This window comes from Sarcophilus harrisii, chromosome 5, assembly GCF_902635505.1.
Source record: "Sarcophilus harrisii chromosome 5, mSarHar1.11, whole genome shotgun sequence".
In the NCBI taxonomy this organism is placed as follows: Eukaryota; Metazoa; Chordata; class Mammalia; order Dasyuromorphia; family Dasyuridae; genus Sarcophilus; species Sarcophilus harrisii.
Genome location: NC_045430.1, coordinates 117,170,575 through 117,186,939, shown reverse-complemented (window position 1 = coordinate 117,186,939; position 16,365 = coordinate 117,170,575). Strand labels below are relative to the sequence as shown.

At 36.7% G+C, this 16,365-nt stretch overlaps 1 protein-coding gene across 1 annotated transcript in view; it reads right to left on the bottom strand.

Annotated features, from left to right (window-relative positions):
- The window catches only part of ETNK1 (ethanolamine kinase 1), a 67,501-nt gene extending 65,617 nt beyond the window's left edge, over positions 1 to 1,884 (bottom strand). Inside the window, exon 1 of the mRNA XM_031938455.1 lies at positions 1,413 to 1,884. Coding sequence (XP_031794315.1) covers positions 1,413 to 1,568 — 156 coding nt within the window. The 5' untranslated portion in view covers positions 1,569 to 1,884. The remainder of the gene's footprint in view (positions 1 to 1,412) is intronic.
- Positions 1,885 to 16,365: the final 14,481 nt, after the last annotated feature.

Genomic DNA, 16,365 nt, shown 5'->3' with positions numbered 1-16,365 from the left:
ATTTTGATATAAAGCCTTTCTATGACATGTTTTATGATCCTCATATATTAAAGACAGAAGACAGTCCCTATTAAGCTGCTTTCCCATATTACCAGTACCAAAGTTTACTGGATAGTTAATGGTAATACACTGAAATGACAAAATTTCAATTATCTTTTCCATGTGATGAAAAAATCATATTAAGTTAAACTACCCCATCCCAACCCCATGAATTGCTTATCTACAATTCTGAAAGCAATTTCCTTAACTAGAAGGAAATGTGTTTATTTAACAGATTAATTAATTTAACATTAATAATTAGTTTGGTATTCGTACAATAAACAACACCGACTCAGATTTAAATTTTTTTTGTCTGGTATTTTGTGACAATTCATAGATGGGTTCAAATATCTACTAGACTTTGAGCTCTCTTCAACAGAACTTATTAATTCTTGTATTTACTGGATTTTGTAATACAAAATACGAAACGTTCTCAGAACTTGAAAAAAAAATAACATTTTAACTTTATTTTTGTTTACCATGAAACATTCTTGTAAACCTAAAACTTAAAAAAACGAATCGTGGATTAAAGAAAATCCCAAATTTAGTGCTTCTACATAAAAAATATGACCAAGAACTTAACTCCCCCCCCCCAAAAAAAAAGACTGGCATTTATGTAGTCTCAACGTTTACAAAATGAAGTGTTTTTTTTGTTTTTTTTTTTTAAAGGAGTCATGATATCAACGTACTATTCAGTCGTTCTAATCAAACTACCATTCACAGTACCAATATAACAAATTTTGGAAACACATCTAACTAAAATTAAATCCTAACTGAGGAGTTCTGCATATGGAACTAACTAAACGAGGCAGGGCCATAAAGTGAGGTAGGTAGGTACACACCCCCTTTCCAACGGGACACGGATCACCTCACAGGGCGAGGAAAACAAGGGGACGCAGCATTACCGTCACGGGATAAAGGGACAGATAAGATTAAATGCGGTAACATTTTTGTCTGGAAAGAAAAGGTGTCGCCTTAGGGGGTGGGAGTGTTAGGGTTCCAAACGTAAAGCATAGAGAATGGATTGAAGGAACCACATGCATACAACTCCTAGGCGGCTGGGGGGCGGGGAGGGGGGTAAAAGGCATTTTTTATCCTACCGCCTCTTCCGCAAGTGTAAGTTTGTGTTTCTCCAAAAACCAAGGGGGGAGGGGAGCTTCGGCGAAGCCACTTCCCAGATGTTAAGGGGGGAAGGGGAGAATTTCAACTCGGGTCGGAAAATTTCTCGAGGGACACGAGAAGCAGGGGGATTGGTAATCAGGCCCAGGGACACAGGCAAAGACGATTCGGTCACCTCCGGGCCGAAAGGGAGCGAGGAGGGCAGGGAGAGTGGGCCGAAGAGAGTCCCCGCCGCCCGGGGGGATGGGCGTTACCTTCAGGGTCACCTCCTGGGGGTCCCAGTGCGGTCGCAGGTGTCGGAGGAGACTCAGGGCCCCCTCCCGGCAGCGCTGCTCCTCCTGCTCCTGCACGGTGACATTCAGCTTCGGGACCTCCGGAGACCCGGGAGGAACGTGGATGTAGTTGGCCATGGCCCAGGCGGCAGCAGAGACGACCACGACGGCTATGGCAACCGCGACGAGGGCAGCGGGGGCCGACAGGCTGAAGACGGGCGGCGCTCCGGGCTGAGGAAGGAGGCGGGCGGAGGGCGCGAGGGGAGCGGGTGAGCGGTCGGAGGGCAGCGGTTGGAGCCTGGTTCGCGGCCGGTGGGAACGGGGGGCGGGCAATAATGAGAAGGAGAGAGGGAGGGTCTCGCCTACAGCTGGAACGAGCAGGGGCGGGTAGCTGGCAGGGAAAATTCCACTTCGCTGCGCTCTACTGCCGGTGGCTCCGGTGCATGCCGGGACTGGCCTGACTCTAGCGTCACGGGAGGGGTGGGGCTAGCGCCCGACGTCACAAGCAGGCCGTGCTCGGGCTCCGGGCAGAGGCTGAGGCTGCCCCGAGCCAGGTGAGCCTAGCGGTCGGGCGGGGTTCGTTTAAGTGCGCCTACGTTACCGTTAACCCCCACTTAGGCTGGACTTCCGCCAGATGGGCGGGGCCGCCAAATCTCCTTAACCTTGGCGGCCTAGGTAATCAGAGGGTCTGTAAGCACTCTTGGGGGGATGAGAAACTGTGACTAACCCCCTAGAGGGATCCCAAAATGTCCGAGCTCTCTCTCCGCCGGGACGTACCAGAGAAGGGTTCACCGTCTGGTCTCTGAAAAAGAAATGTACGTGTCGCACACTTTTAAGTTTAAACGGCATTAATCGACACTATCTTCATCATTTTCTTAGTCTTTAGTCAGCAAAACAATAAGCCAAGCCTTTGTATAGGTTTCCCCGTTTTCCTGCGGTGTTGCTATTGAAAATTTTTAGCACCTGGCCCTCGGGACGTTGGGATCGAGCCCGCTCCAGCACCCCTTTTAAAAGGGCCCCAAGCCTCCTATTTTTACAGGTGAGGAAAGAAATCCAGGGAAGTGAAATAATTCGCACCAGGTCACTCTGGTTAAGTAGTAACATTTGCCTATAAAAAACGGGGCTGCATTTATAGGTCAAAAGTCCCTTCCTGTTCTCACATTGTGTGATTCTGCGTACAAGAGACTGCCGACTCCAAATCTAGTGATCTCACCTTTGCACCACATTCTCTTCCGTGACTCATTTTATTTGCCTAGTCTTGGAGACAATTCTGTCAAGGAATGCTAAAGTGGTGGCGTTTTTATCTGTCTTCCAAGAATAGTGCCGCTAGAGTACTTTTTAGGCGTATGTAATTGGAGGCGGGCAAGTACTGAACCGGAAGGCTTTATTGGGCGTTTAGCTGTTAACGCGATCGATCAATGAGCGTTCATTCATAAGGGCCCGCTCTGAACAAAGCCACCACGCTAAGATCCGGGAATGCAAAGAGGAAAATGAAGTAGTCTCTGCCCTCGGAGAGATTCCTTTCTAACGGGAAGGAAGATTGAAGGGATTTACCTTATCTAAGTGATATGATTATAATAAAACAAAGAACGGGTGGTTTGGGGTTGGGGGAATAAGCCAAGGGTGCCTCTTGTAGGAGCTGGATTTTGAAGGAAACCAAAGGTGAGGAAGAAGATTTTAGGCATAAGGGACAGCCAGGTCAAAGGTACTATCACCTTTCGGTGGAGTCACGCGTGAAAAACAGCAAGTAGAACAGTGTGGTTGGACTGTGAAGTGTGTGGAAGGGATCAATGCATAAGAAGAGTGGAAAAAGTGGAAAGGGCTAGGTTGTAAAGAATCTTTAAATACCTGAGTTTATATTTGATCCTAGTTAAGAGGAAGCCACCAAAGTTTATTTCAAGTCAATTTGAAAAGCATTTATTAAATATCTATCATATGCCAGCCACTGTGCTAAACACTAGGAGTACAAAGAAAAGTAAAATTCAGCCCCAAATAAATAAACAAATAAAAAATTTGTTTTTGTGTCCAAAAGCAAAAGCCAAATAAAACAAAAAAAAAAAGAGTTAAGTCAAATGGAGAAGACGGCATGCAAAAACAATGTACAAATAAGCAACATATAAGATAAATTAGAGATCATCTCTTTTTTCTTTTTTCTTTTTTTGTTTTTGTTTTTGTTTTGTTTTGTTTTTGAGATCATCTCAAAGGGAAGACAATAAGAAAGAGGTTTGGGAAAAATACATCTTGCATTAGCTGAAACATGAAAGAAAATAGAGATGAGGAGAGAACTCCAATCATTGGGGCAGCAGTGATAATGGAATTTCTTATGAGAGAAGTATCAAGGATGCCAGTGTCCTTAGATCACAGTAAAAAGAATGTAACAATACGGTGTAAGAAGATGGCAAAGGAAGAAAGGAACTGGGAAAATAGATCTAAGTTATGAAGGACTTTATGCTTTAGAAAAAATCACTTTGGCAGATGAGAACTATTGAAGAGAGGAGATACTTGAGTCAGAAAAAGCACATACACAAGAACCAATAAGGAACTGAACTAACTAAGGCCTTTACATTATAAGTGAAGATATATTTATAATAGACTGTAGATGTAGAAACAAGACACCTGTTTGATATATAGAATGAGAGAACAAGGAGCAGCTAGGTGGCACAGTAGCAAAAGAACCTGGCCTGAAGTCAAGAAATCTGCCCTCAAATTATATGACCTTGCCTGCCATCTAGGGGAGGGGGTGGGGGGGGTAAGAGGTAAAAAAATTGGAACAAGAGGTTTGGCAATTGTTAATGCTGTAAAGTTACCCATGCATATATCCTGAAATAAAAGGCTATTAAATAAAAAAATATATATATGACCTTGGGTAAGTCACTTAATCCTATTTGATTCAGTTTCTTCATCTGCAAAATGAGCTGGAAAGAGAAATTGCAAATCACTCTAATATCTTTACTAATAAAACCCCAAATGGGGTCACAGAGTGTTGGAAACAGCTGAAAAATGAAACTACAAGGGCAAGACACTGAGCATCAGCCATTATCAGCAAAATCATGTTTGGAGCAAACAAGGTAATTTTTCATTAGCATCAGAGAAATCTAAGTTTGTCCTATTAACAATTTTGGCAATATAATTCCAGAGTCAGATTGTAATAGACTATATTTCTCATCAATCAGTGTAGGGCAAACAAGGGGAGAGAACAGGGTAAAGTGAAAAAAAAAAAAAAATGAGTCTTTCAGAGGTGCTTAGGTTGGTAAATAGATTGCAATAACTGGCCATTGTGTAAGACATTTTATTGACACGTATGGCAAGAACAGGAAGGTCAGCCCTGATGATGGTATTATGTTACTGAATTCTATCAGGTTTCTTGGTAGTATTGTTTCAGAGTTAGGTTCACTATAGCAATTGTTTCCACATGCTACCTGGACAGGGGAGAGGACCAAAGAAGCTAAGCATTCAAGTATTTGCTCTTTCATCATTTTTATGAAGAAATGTAGGATTGATTACTAAACAAATAGCCTTCAAATTAACTAAATGGCATTAGGTTCAATTCTGAATGTCTAAAACCCTCAAACAAAAATTTTAGAAAGGATCTTGTCTTAGAATCCACCTTTATAAGGTACAAAATAAATAACTACCAGAGGTAATGTTAAGCTTCCTCAATAAAAAGAGGAAATCAGCAAGTTTTTATCAGCTACCTTTGTGTATCAGTCACTAAACTAGACAATGGTGATATAGGCACAAAAAGAAAACATTCCTTGCCTTCTGGGAACTTACATTCTTCTGAGAGAAATAACGTGAATAATAACGGTAGTTATTATTCCAGGAGCTACCTTCTTAACTCTGTAATTACTGATTTGCAGATTGGGTCTCCCAGTGGGATGATTACTTTTGTAGTAATCAAGAAGTACTCTGTGGGTCTGTGTTCCTAAAATTATACAGAACACATATGTAACTTAGTTTTCTTGGCAGCCATTAGTTAAATTAGCTAAAAGAAAAGTCACTAAGATGACATAGTAAAATCAGTAGTTATAAAACATTCCACCCTTAATCCTAGCACATAAATTAGCTTCCATAAATATAATATCTGTGGGAAAATTGAAAACAAACTTAAAATACATTAGCTATAAAAATACATATACACACACAAATACACATGTGTAGGTATACAAATGTATATATCTACCCATATATACACATATACATACATAGTACATGTGGTCAAAGGAATTCATGCCACCAATATTATAGGCAATAAATATCTTTTTTTTTTTTTTTGGTGATACTCTAATTCTCTGCCTAGGTTCAACTTCTTTACTGGACAGGCTGCTCTACTAAGGTCTTGGTTTTTGTATCCTGAGGATTGAAAGACCACAGATAAAATTTTTTTTAAAAAATTCTAAATATTTTATTTTTCCCAGCTCCATGTAAAGCAATTTTTTTACATTTGTTCTTAAAACTTTGAGTTCCAGATTCTTTCCTTTCCTCCCTCTCTATCCCTCCCCCTTGAGAAGGCACATGTGAAGTTATATAAAGCATTTTCATAAAAGTCATGTTACAAAAGAAAACATTTCTCCCTCCCCCCCAAAAAAAAAAACAAACTCAAGAAAAAAAAAATTTTTTAACAGTATGCTTCAATCTGTACTCAGACATAACCAGTTCTTTCTCTGATCATGGATAATATTTTTCATCAGAGTAGTCTCAGATCATTGAATTGCTGAGAATAGCAGCCATTAACAGGTGATCATCCCACAACATTGCTATTATTTTATACTCAGTACATTCATTTTGCAAGAGTTCATGGAGAACTTTCTAGGTTTTTTCTGAGAGCATCTGCTTTTTTTTATAGAATAATAGTATTCTAGCAGTTTATTCAGCCATTTTCCAATTGAGGATCATCTCGATTTCCAATTCTTTGCCCTGAGAAAAGAGCTGTTATGAAAATTTTTGTACATATAGGTCCTTCTCCTTTTTTTAAAAAAAAAGTCTCTTTGGAGATTCATGCCTAAAAGTTATGTTATTAGGTTAAGGGGTATGCATGATTTTATAGTCCTTTGGGCATAGATCATCTCTTTTGATCATTTATCAACTGGGGCATGGCTCTGATTTTTTATAATTTGACTCAATTCTCTATCCATTTGAGAAAAGAGGCCTTCATTAGAGAAACATGTTTCACAATTCTTTTTACAATTCCTATTGCTAATTATATTCCCTATTTTCACCCTGTCCCTTCTCAAAAATATTTTGCTTCTAAGCACCCCCAAATATATCCTCTCTTCAATAACCTGTATTTTATCCTCTTCCCCTCCTACTTTCTTACAGAGTAAGATCTCTGTATCCATATTGAATGAGTATTTATTTTCTTTGAGCTAGTTCCAATAAGTTTAGTTCATTCACTCTCCCTCCCCTATTCTTATTCCCTCCCATTGCAAGTTTTTTCTTTCCTCTTTTGTGGCAGAGAATTTATGCCATTCTACCTCTCTCTCACCTCTTAATTTTATTTTTTTAGATGTTATCCCTTCAACTCATACCTGTGCCCTCTAACTATCTATACTCTTTTCAACTGTCCTAATAATGAGGAAATTCTTATAAGTTACAGTATCACCTTCCATGGAAGAATGTAAACAGATTAATCTATATTGAGTCCCTTATTATTTTGCTTACTTGATTACCCTCTTTTCCTGAGTTCCATATTTGAAAGTCAAACTTTCTATTTAGCTCTGGTCTTTTTATCACAAATGCATGAATTTCCTGTAGTTCATTGAATATCCACCTTTTCCCCTGAAAGATTATACTCAGTTTGGCTCCGCAGGTGATTCTTGGTTGTAATTCTAATTCCATTGCTTTCTAAAACGTCATATTCTAATACCTCCAATCCTTTGGTGTCATCTTGATTGTGGCTCCAGGATACTTGAATTGTTTTCTTTCTCAATACTCAATACAGTATTTCCTCCTTGACCTAGGAGTTTTGGAATTTGGCTATAATATTCTTGGGAGTTTTCATTTTGGGATTGCTTTCAGGAAGTAATAGGTGGATTCTTTCAATTTCTATTTTAGAAAGGACATTTTTCCTTAAAAATTCCTTTAAAAAAAGATGATGTCTAAGCTCTTTTTTTTTTTTTTTTGACAAAGCTTTCAGGTAGCCTGAATAATTATTTTAAAAAAATAATAGCTTTTTAATTTTAAAATATATATCCAAAGATAAGTTTTCAACATTCACCCTTGCAAAATCTTGTGTTCCAAATTTTTTCTCCTTCCCTTTTCCTCATCCCCTCCCCTAAACAGCAAGTAATCTATGTTCAACATGTACAGTTCTATAGATATCTCCAGTTATCGTGCTATATAAGAAAAATCAGATCAAAGAGGAAAAATATAGGAAAACAAAAAGCAAGCAAACAGCAAAAAAAGGTGAAAATGCTATATTATGATCTACATTCAGACTGAAAAAATTTTAAATTATCTCTCCTGGATCTATTTTCCAGGTCAATTGTTTTTCCAAGGAGATAGTTCACATTGTTTCCTATTTTTTCATTCTTTTGGTTTTGTTTTATTGTTTCTTGATTTCTCATAAAGTCATTAGCTTCCTTTGCTCAATTCTGATTTTTAAGGAATTATTTTCCTCAGTTAGCTTTTGCACCTCCTTTCCCATTTGGTCAATTTTGTTTTTAAGGTATTCTTTTCCTCATTAGCTTTTTGTATTTCCTTCTGCATTACTCTAATTTCTCTTCCCAATTTTTCCTCTACCTTTCTCTTTGAAAAACTATATTATTTCTTCCTTTATTTAAAGCATGTGGTATTTCCTTAAAATCTTTTATGTGTTCCTGAATTGTCCTGGAAACTGGATTCTGATCAACATTTGGCATTCATATGGACTCATAAGTAGATCCTATTGGAGAAGTACAGCAAATCTAGATTCAAGTTCAGCAGTAGCTTCATCAATTTTCCCAGCTATACTTGTTCCCAACTCATTCTGAATCTTTGCCAAGTAGATCCCTACTCTGTTTTTCGAAGACACTGTGTTTCCCATAGAATATACTAAATTTCCTCTTGGAATAAGATTCCTATTAGGAATCATAGTAGCTGTAAGATTCCCGACTTATATTAAAATGGTTAATTAAACTCTTGTTTTTTACTCTTGTTTTTCATTTAGTAGTCAAAAGTCAAACTCACCTCAACGAGCCTCTGATTAATTCTAATTTATTTAACAGTGATTTTCCAATTTTTAATTCTTCAGAGCAAAGCTTTTTGTATTTCTCTAGTTCTGCTTTGGAGTGTTGATGTGAGTTTTTTATTTTGAAGAGTTCAGCTTCCAGTTCTTGAATTTGATACTCCATTTGGTTTTTACTGAAGCATTATTATTTTCTCTTAATTGTTCTAAGTTCTCTTGGGCTGCTGCTTGTTGTCCTTCAATTTTTAAAATTATGCCATTTATTTTTTAAATACTAAATAATATATACAGTTAATTTTACTTATGATTTCAAAAGTGATGAGGTAAAATAGACACTAGGCATGGAAAATAGAAATTGATTCAGGAGATCAATAAATTGTCAAAAGAATATAATAGGAAAATATCATAATAGAGATCCAGTTCATGACATGGAACAACTATGATAAGCTGTCCATCACAGATTACAGAGTTACGCCATTTATTATGTGAATTAACAAGGAAAATAATGAGTTTCCTAGTGGAACTTACAGTTAACCAAGAAGAAGTAGTCATGAGAGAGAAGATGCTATGAGGTAGAGAGTACCCTACAGTGGGCTTAGTTCTGGAAAGAACTCACCTCCTCTACCTCTCTTACTTGAATTTCAAAATCTCTTTTGAGTTCTTCCATAGATTCTTGTTTTTCTTGGAGGCTTTGAATGTAGGAGCTTTTATTTTCTTATCTTCTGAGTATGTGTTTTGATTTTCTTTGTCACCATAATAACTTTCTATGGTCAGAATTGTTTTCTATTGTTTGCTCATTTTCCCAGTTTATTACTTGGATTTTAACTTTTTGTTGAATTGGAGCTCCATTTCCAGAATGGAGGGGTGTATTATCCCAAGCTTCGGGAGTTTTGTGCATCTGTTTTCAGAAATCCTTCTAGGTACCCGTACTGTATGCTAGCACCTAAACCTGGAACTATGGACTGAGAGCCCTTGAAGTTGCCACCACTGACATCATGCTACTGTTGGTCTTGCTACTGCTGCTATGACCACTGTCAGTTCATTGGCTCCTACAGCAGGCTCCTGTCTTGCTCGAGCTCTCCTTATATCCTAGTGCAACAGAGCCTTCCTGACAAACTTCCGAGTTGTCCCTGGCATCTGTGGGTTAAGGGACCTAGATTGCTTCTGCTGATTCACAGGCCTCAAAGCTCATCCCAGCTTGCTGTGGTCAGGGCTGTTCTGGGAATGAGCTCCCATCCCACCGTGGTGCAACAGACTTTTCCTACTGATCTTCCAAGTTGTCTTCAGCTGGAAAATTTTTCCACTACATTTTTTGGTAGGCTCTGATGCTCCAAAATTTGTTTAGAATCATTATTTAGAGGTATTTGGAGGGGTTTGGGAGAGATCAGGTTAGTTTCTGCCTTTACTCGGCCAGTTGGGCTCCCACACATAAAGTCTTTGAGGTGATGAATTGAAATGAACTTACTATCTAACTACAACTTCCTCTCAGAAGAGCTCAGAGAGAACAAATGATGGTTTGGGTACCTATGTTCACTGAGGACCTTCACAAGGAAAGAATTTTGCTGAGAAATCTTGATATTCACATGACCCACAAGTCATGATGGAAAACCATGTCATACCTACTTTCAGAGAGTGGTCAGCTTGCCCATTTACACAGGACAACCCTAAAGACTGGCAGGGGCTTGGTAAAGACAATTCGCTTCAAGAATTTCTTAGCTACAAGAGAGTCAGTTGGATTCTCTAATGAGTAGGCAGAAACAGGCTCTTTTGTCAGCAGATTCTAAACCAAAAAACTGTTTACCAAAATTTTTATGAAGACTATGTGAACCAGATGGTAGCTCAGAAACATTACTTTGTCTACTGTAACCCAAGAAGCCAGCTTAGACAGGAAAAGGACTGAACCTTCCTATGTAGAACCTCAGCTCAAGGGAAGAGAAGAAAAAGATCCAGCAGTCCTAGCCAGCCTAGGCTGTCCGTAAATTTGGGTTTAGGTTTGGTGGCTTTAATTCTAATGAAGATTATATCATGCCACAATGGTCAGTCAGCAAACTTTTATTAATTCCTTAACTTGTATAGACACGACCAGCGAGACTACTAAGCTTTGGGGATACAAAGAAAAGTGAAAACATGGTCCCTGCCCTCCAAGAGTTCACATTCTAGTGATGGAAATAACATGCAAAAATGTATACAATATTATAAAAATGACAATATTAACTAAATTTATTTAGTGCTGTGCCAATTAAATTACCACAGGAATATTTTATAGAGCTAGAGGAAAAAAAGAATGAAATTCATATGGAGGAACAAAAAGTCAAGAATTTCAAGGGCTTTAATAAGTACAAAGGAAAAAGAAACCTGACCTCAGATTGCACTACAAAGTAGTGAACATTAAAATGATTTGGTATGGATTAAAAATAGGTTAATCAGTGAAATATATTAGGTACACACCTTACAGAAGCAAATAAACAATAGCATAGTGTTGGGCAAATTAACTGAAAAAAATACTGGAAAAATTAAACATCAACTTGACAAAAGAGTACATTTAGAATAATACTTCATATCACATGCCAAAATAAGCATCAAATGAATACATAAGGTAATTACAAAAGGTCACAAACAAATGAGGAATAGGAAGATATTTTAAACATCAACTTGACAAAATAGTACGTTTAGAATAATATTTCATATTACATGCCAAAATAAGCATTAAATGAATACATAAGCTAATTATAAAAGGTCACAAACAAATGAGGAATAGTAATAATATTATCTTTCAGGCTTTGGATTCTATAAAAGTAAAAAGTTTTCACACTTAAGATTGGAAGGAAGTAGGTAAGTGTCAGAGGGCAGAGTGGTGGGGAAAAAGGGGAACAGAAGAAATCTTTGCTACAATTTTCTCTAATAAAGAGATTCTTATACCCAAGATAGATAAGAAACAGATTCAAGTTTGTGAAACTACAAGCCATTCCTCAATAGACAAATGGGGAAAAGATATGATCAAGCAGTTTTCAAAGGAAGAAATAAACTATCAACTATATAAAAATGTTGTAAATCTAATAATTCAAGAAATGCAAATTCAAGCAACTTTGATTTTGACAAAAGAAAATGACCAATGTCAGAAGGGAAAATGAAAGATGGATATTCTGGTTATTGGTAAGGTGTGAACCAGTCATTCTGGAAAACAATTTGAAATTTTGCTCCCAAAATTGTCTAACTGTGAATATCCTTTGATCCAGTATTATATACCACTCCTAAAGCCTATAACTCCAAAAAAAATCAAAGAGGGGAAGAAAAACTCATAGGTACAAAAATAAAGCAACTCTTCATAGTCTTGTAGAAATAGAATGAATGATGAGTTTAATCATTACTTTGATTTGCTTGAGTTCCCTTATTTTTCCAGGAGAGGCTTAAATAATCTGGGAATCAAAATTAGCCAAACAAGGTGGAATGGATGTTGCTCCAGTTTAATATACCAGTGATCCTTTGTGATGTCCACTGGGTGAACCTAGAACACCACTGTCATGTCAACATCCATAGGCCAGCTCAATCTGTTTCACACTGGCCCCAAATGAATAGAGCTTGCATTTTGGGTTCTAGATGCTCTATGAAGTCCTCCAATTCTGTCTTCCTTTATTGTAAAACTATATAAACCATTTCTTAAACCACTAGTCTTTAGAGTATTGAACTAGGTTCTGTTGTAATTTTATCCAAGGAAAAATGTTACTGAATTGCTGGAGGACCATTTCATTACCAAGTAGCTCAGAGTTAGAACAATCTGTCAGTCTATACAACAAACCCAGAGAAGTCATAAACCCTACATTAATAATATATAAGTCTATTATACTTTATATTGAAAACTCTTGTGCTTGTGGGCAAGCAAGGACTTATGTTTCCTAATGAATTTCCATCTGTTCTCTTCTGTACATTTTTGAAAAATATTAACAATGGCCCACTTTTTTTTTGGCATTATTGCTAACCCTTTATCCTTACATACTTCCTCATTGAAAACCAAAAGAAAAAAAAAACCAAATATGTAACTGATAAGCATTATAAAGCAAAATTAATCTACACAATGACCATATCCAAAAATGTCTTTGCACCATGTTTCTATTATCATAGGTACTCTAGAACCATGGTTCATCAGTTGTCATGACTTTCAAAGCTGTTTTTCTTTATAATATTATTGTCTTTATTTAAGCTATTCTCATAGTTCTATTGACTCAGTGGCAGTTGTACTACTCAATATATTCTGAAATAGTCTCATTATTTCTTATGGTACAATATTATCTTGCATAAGCAATCTAAGACACTGATTTAGATTCTTAGTTCCTTTCTTTTCTTTTGCTCTTATTTATGAAAAATAGCAACTCTCCCTCCCTTATTTCTCCTCTTTGTACTTGTATATTCCTTTTACCCTTCCCTATCTCTCTCAGGTCTTTTGGGAAAAAAACAATCCCCCCACAATGCCCTGTCTTGTATTGGAAAAAATTTTTTTACTCAATATCTTTTGAAGACAGGTTCAGAAAGGATAGCAAACTGTTTCTTCTTTCCCATTAAAATGTTACACTACATCATCATATAGCATCTCCTAATTTCTCAAATAAATTTAGCTTTCAAGTTTCTCTGTACACTTCTGTTTGTATTCAAAATTTCTACTCTGCCCTGATTTTTTTCGTCAGAAATGTTTAAAATTGTTTATTCTATTAAAGATACATTTTTTCTTCTATAGGACTATCTTCAGCTTTTCTGGGTTATTCCTGGTTACACTTTTGGTTGATATTTTTGGTTTCCTGTCTCTTGATTTTGTATTTCAAGATTTCTTCTCTTATCGTAGACAGTACCAAATATTATGTGGTCCTAACTCTAGTTCTTTAATATTTGAACTGCTTTCTAGATTCTTGAAATAATTTTCCTTAATGAAGAAGATCTGGATTTTGATTATAACATTCCTGGAATGTTTTTCTTTTGGAATTCTTTTCAGGAAATGATCAACAGATTCTTTTTATCTTCACTTTGCCATCTGGCTTTAATAGATTTGGATAGTTTTTATTTATCATTTTTTGAAATATATCATCCAGATTTATTTTTTAGTCTTTTGATTTTGTTTTAATATTTTTGATGTATGTTGTTCTTGATTTCTAGTGTACTAATTTAATTGTCATGTAATCCATTTCTTGGGTTAGTTTACCACTTTCTCTTTCAGGCTGTTTTTTTCTTCCAATTCTTTTCTCCAGAATTTTTATTTCTTTTTTTCCCCTCTTTTGCTTCATTTCTTCTGGTATTCATATAGTCCTCAATGAAAGTCCTTTTTTTTCCCTTTGTGTCTAATTGCAATTCTTATGAAGTTAATCACTACTTGGCATAGGAGAGGATATTTCTAGATTTGCATTTTTTTTCTACTAGTTGGTATCTTCTTTGATTAACTCATCTCTGCAGCTTTAGTTCCTGAAATAGAATTTTTGCTAGGCTCCCTTCTGCAATGCTTTTTTGTTTTATTTGTTTTTTTGTTTTTGTTTTGTTTTGTTTTAGTTTTAGTGGAGTGGTTAGCCTTGAGGACTTTGCCCTTGTATTCCTATGTTCTTGGATTCACCATCACCTCTTTGAGTTAGCCCCCCCAAACATATTTGAGGATCACAGTGCTGTATTTTCAGGGTCCTCTCTGTCATCTCAGAGCAGAGTGTTATAAAAACCTTTGAGGCCTGGTCCTAGGCTGTTGTACTACTGAGTTTTATAGCATCACAGCCAGTCTCTGCTCATTATTTACCACTACTTTCCAGGGCTTCCAAGTTTCCCACCTTGGGGCTTTCTAATCACCCTGTGACTCTCAGAGGAACCTTCTGCTCTTGCTGCCTTCAGATGCAGAATCTTTCAGGCTACGTGTCCTGTCTCTGGTCACTCTAGCCCTCAGATTTTGGAGAGGAATCTTTCCTATTGCTTATGACTTTAAGCTGACATTTTGTGCAGTTCTGTGGTAGAAAAAGTAATTTATTATAGTTTCTCATTGGATTTCTTCATCATTGTTTAGTCTAGTGTGTACTTTGCAGTTTTGCTGAAGTAGGCATATTGAAGCTAGGCAGTTTGACTCCTGTATAAGGTACCTATCTTGGCAAGAATGACTTATGTGTTCTTGGCTAGTTTCTCTAATGTATGGGCAGTCTGTAACAAATAGTCTTCTTTTACTCTAAGCTTTCTCCTTTCTCCTCCCTGCCCCAGCTCTCAAACCTATTCCTGATCACAGCAAAACAGATTCAGACTCTGAGCAACTTTGGCCATACCCTGGTCCAAGCTGCTATTCCCTCTTCCTATACAAAGCTACAAATTCTAGACTTCTCAGCATGTCTGTTTCTTGAACTTGAAGTCTTCAATAAACTTTATTCCTTTTCTGTCAGGACTCCTTTCCTAGATTCCAAAATCTTCTCAGTGGTATTAGACTGGGAAAATTAAATTTCTGTAGTTTCTACTTGCATTTACTGATGATGATATTTGATGATATGTTTTTGTTTTTCATTTTTTGAGTAGTCATGAGGGGCTTGAGCTATTTTGGTTGCATTTACTCCATCATCTTGAGAAGACTAAGCAAAATATATGATATTCCAGGAATAGTAAGAGAGAAATTTTCTCCTGTAGCCAGAAGATGTCCTTTGATGAGGTGTAAAAGTATTTTTATGTAACTATAACACATGGTTTTATGTGATATTTATGATGGTGTTGATTTACAGTATTTTTTTCTGTATTATACTTCACTATAAGTATATTGGATTATGGGAATATATTATGTTTCTACATATTATAATTACTGTGTACACCTCTGATATGAAAATTCTGTATGTTATAAATTGATGAGATCTAGTGATTTAAATGGAATTTTACAGTATATGTTTTATGAGTAATGTATTCTTTGACTGTATATGCTAATGTTGCTTATAAAATCTCTTGTGGATAGAGTGCTGGCATTGGAGTTAGGAAGAGTTGGGGTCAAGTCTACCTCTGATATATATACGATCTAGATGACCTTAAACAAGTCATTTAATATCTAACTGCCCCCAGGAAGTTCTTGGAGACTATAATCATGCTCCCATTTTGACCTTATCGTGGTATACACTATGAATGTTGGTCTAAAACTATTTTCTGCCAACTGTTTTCTATGTTCCTCAGCAATTTTTGTTAGATGGTGAGTTCTTAACCAAAGCCTTGGATTTTGGGGTTTATCAAATACTAGATTACTATAGTCATTTACTCCTATGTATTGTGTACCTAATCTATTGCACTGATCCATCAATCTATTTCTCAACCAATACCACATTGTTTTCATGATTACTATTTTGCAGTAGTTTGAAATCAAGTCCTACTAGGCTACCTTCCTTTACAAAATTCCTTTAATATTCTTGACCTTTCATTCTTCCAGATGAATGTTATTATTTTTTATTAGTTTTATAAAATTATTTTGGGGAGTTTGAGATGGCACTGAATAAATAAATTAATTTAGGTAGAATTGTCGGGTTTTGGGTTTTTTTTTATATTGGTTTGGCTTACCTATGAAACCAACAATGGAATATAATAAAAGGCTTTCATAAAGTAATATAGGTAGATTTCTAAAATCTGATATTACTTTTACAGGTCAGCAATGACCTATTTTTGTCGGCTGAAGGTTTTAATAATCTTTCCCAAACATTTTTAGAATCTACATGCTGGAACAAGTAATATTACCTGTTACAGGAAACAAGTGATCACATCCCACTGTAATCTGCTGCTTCTATCCCTGTTGTTCTT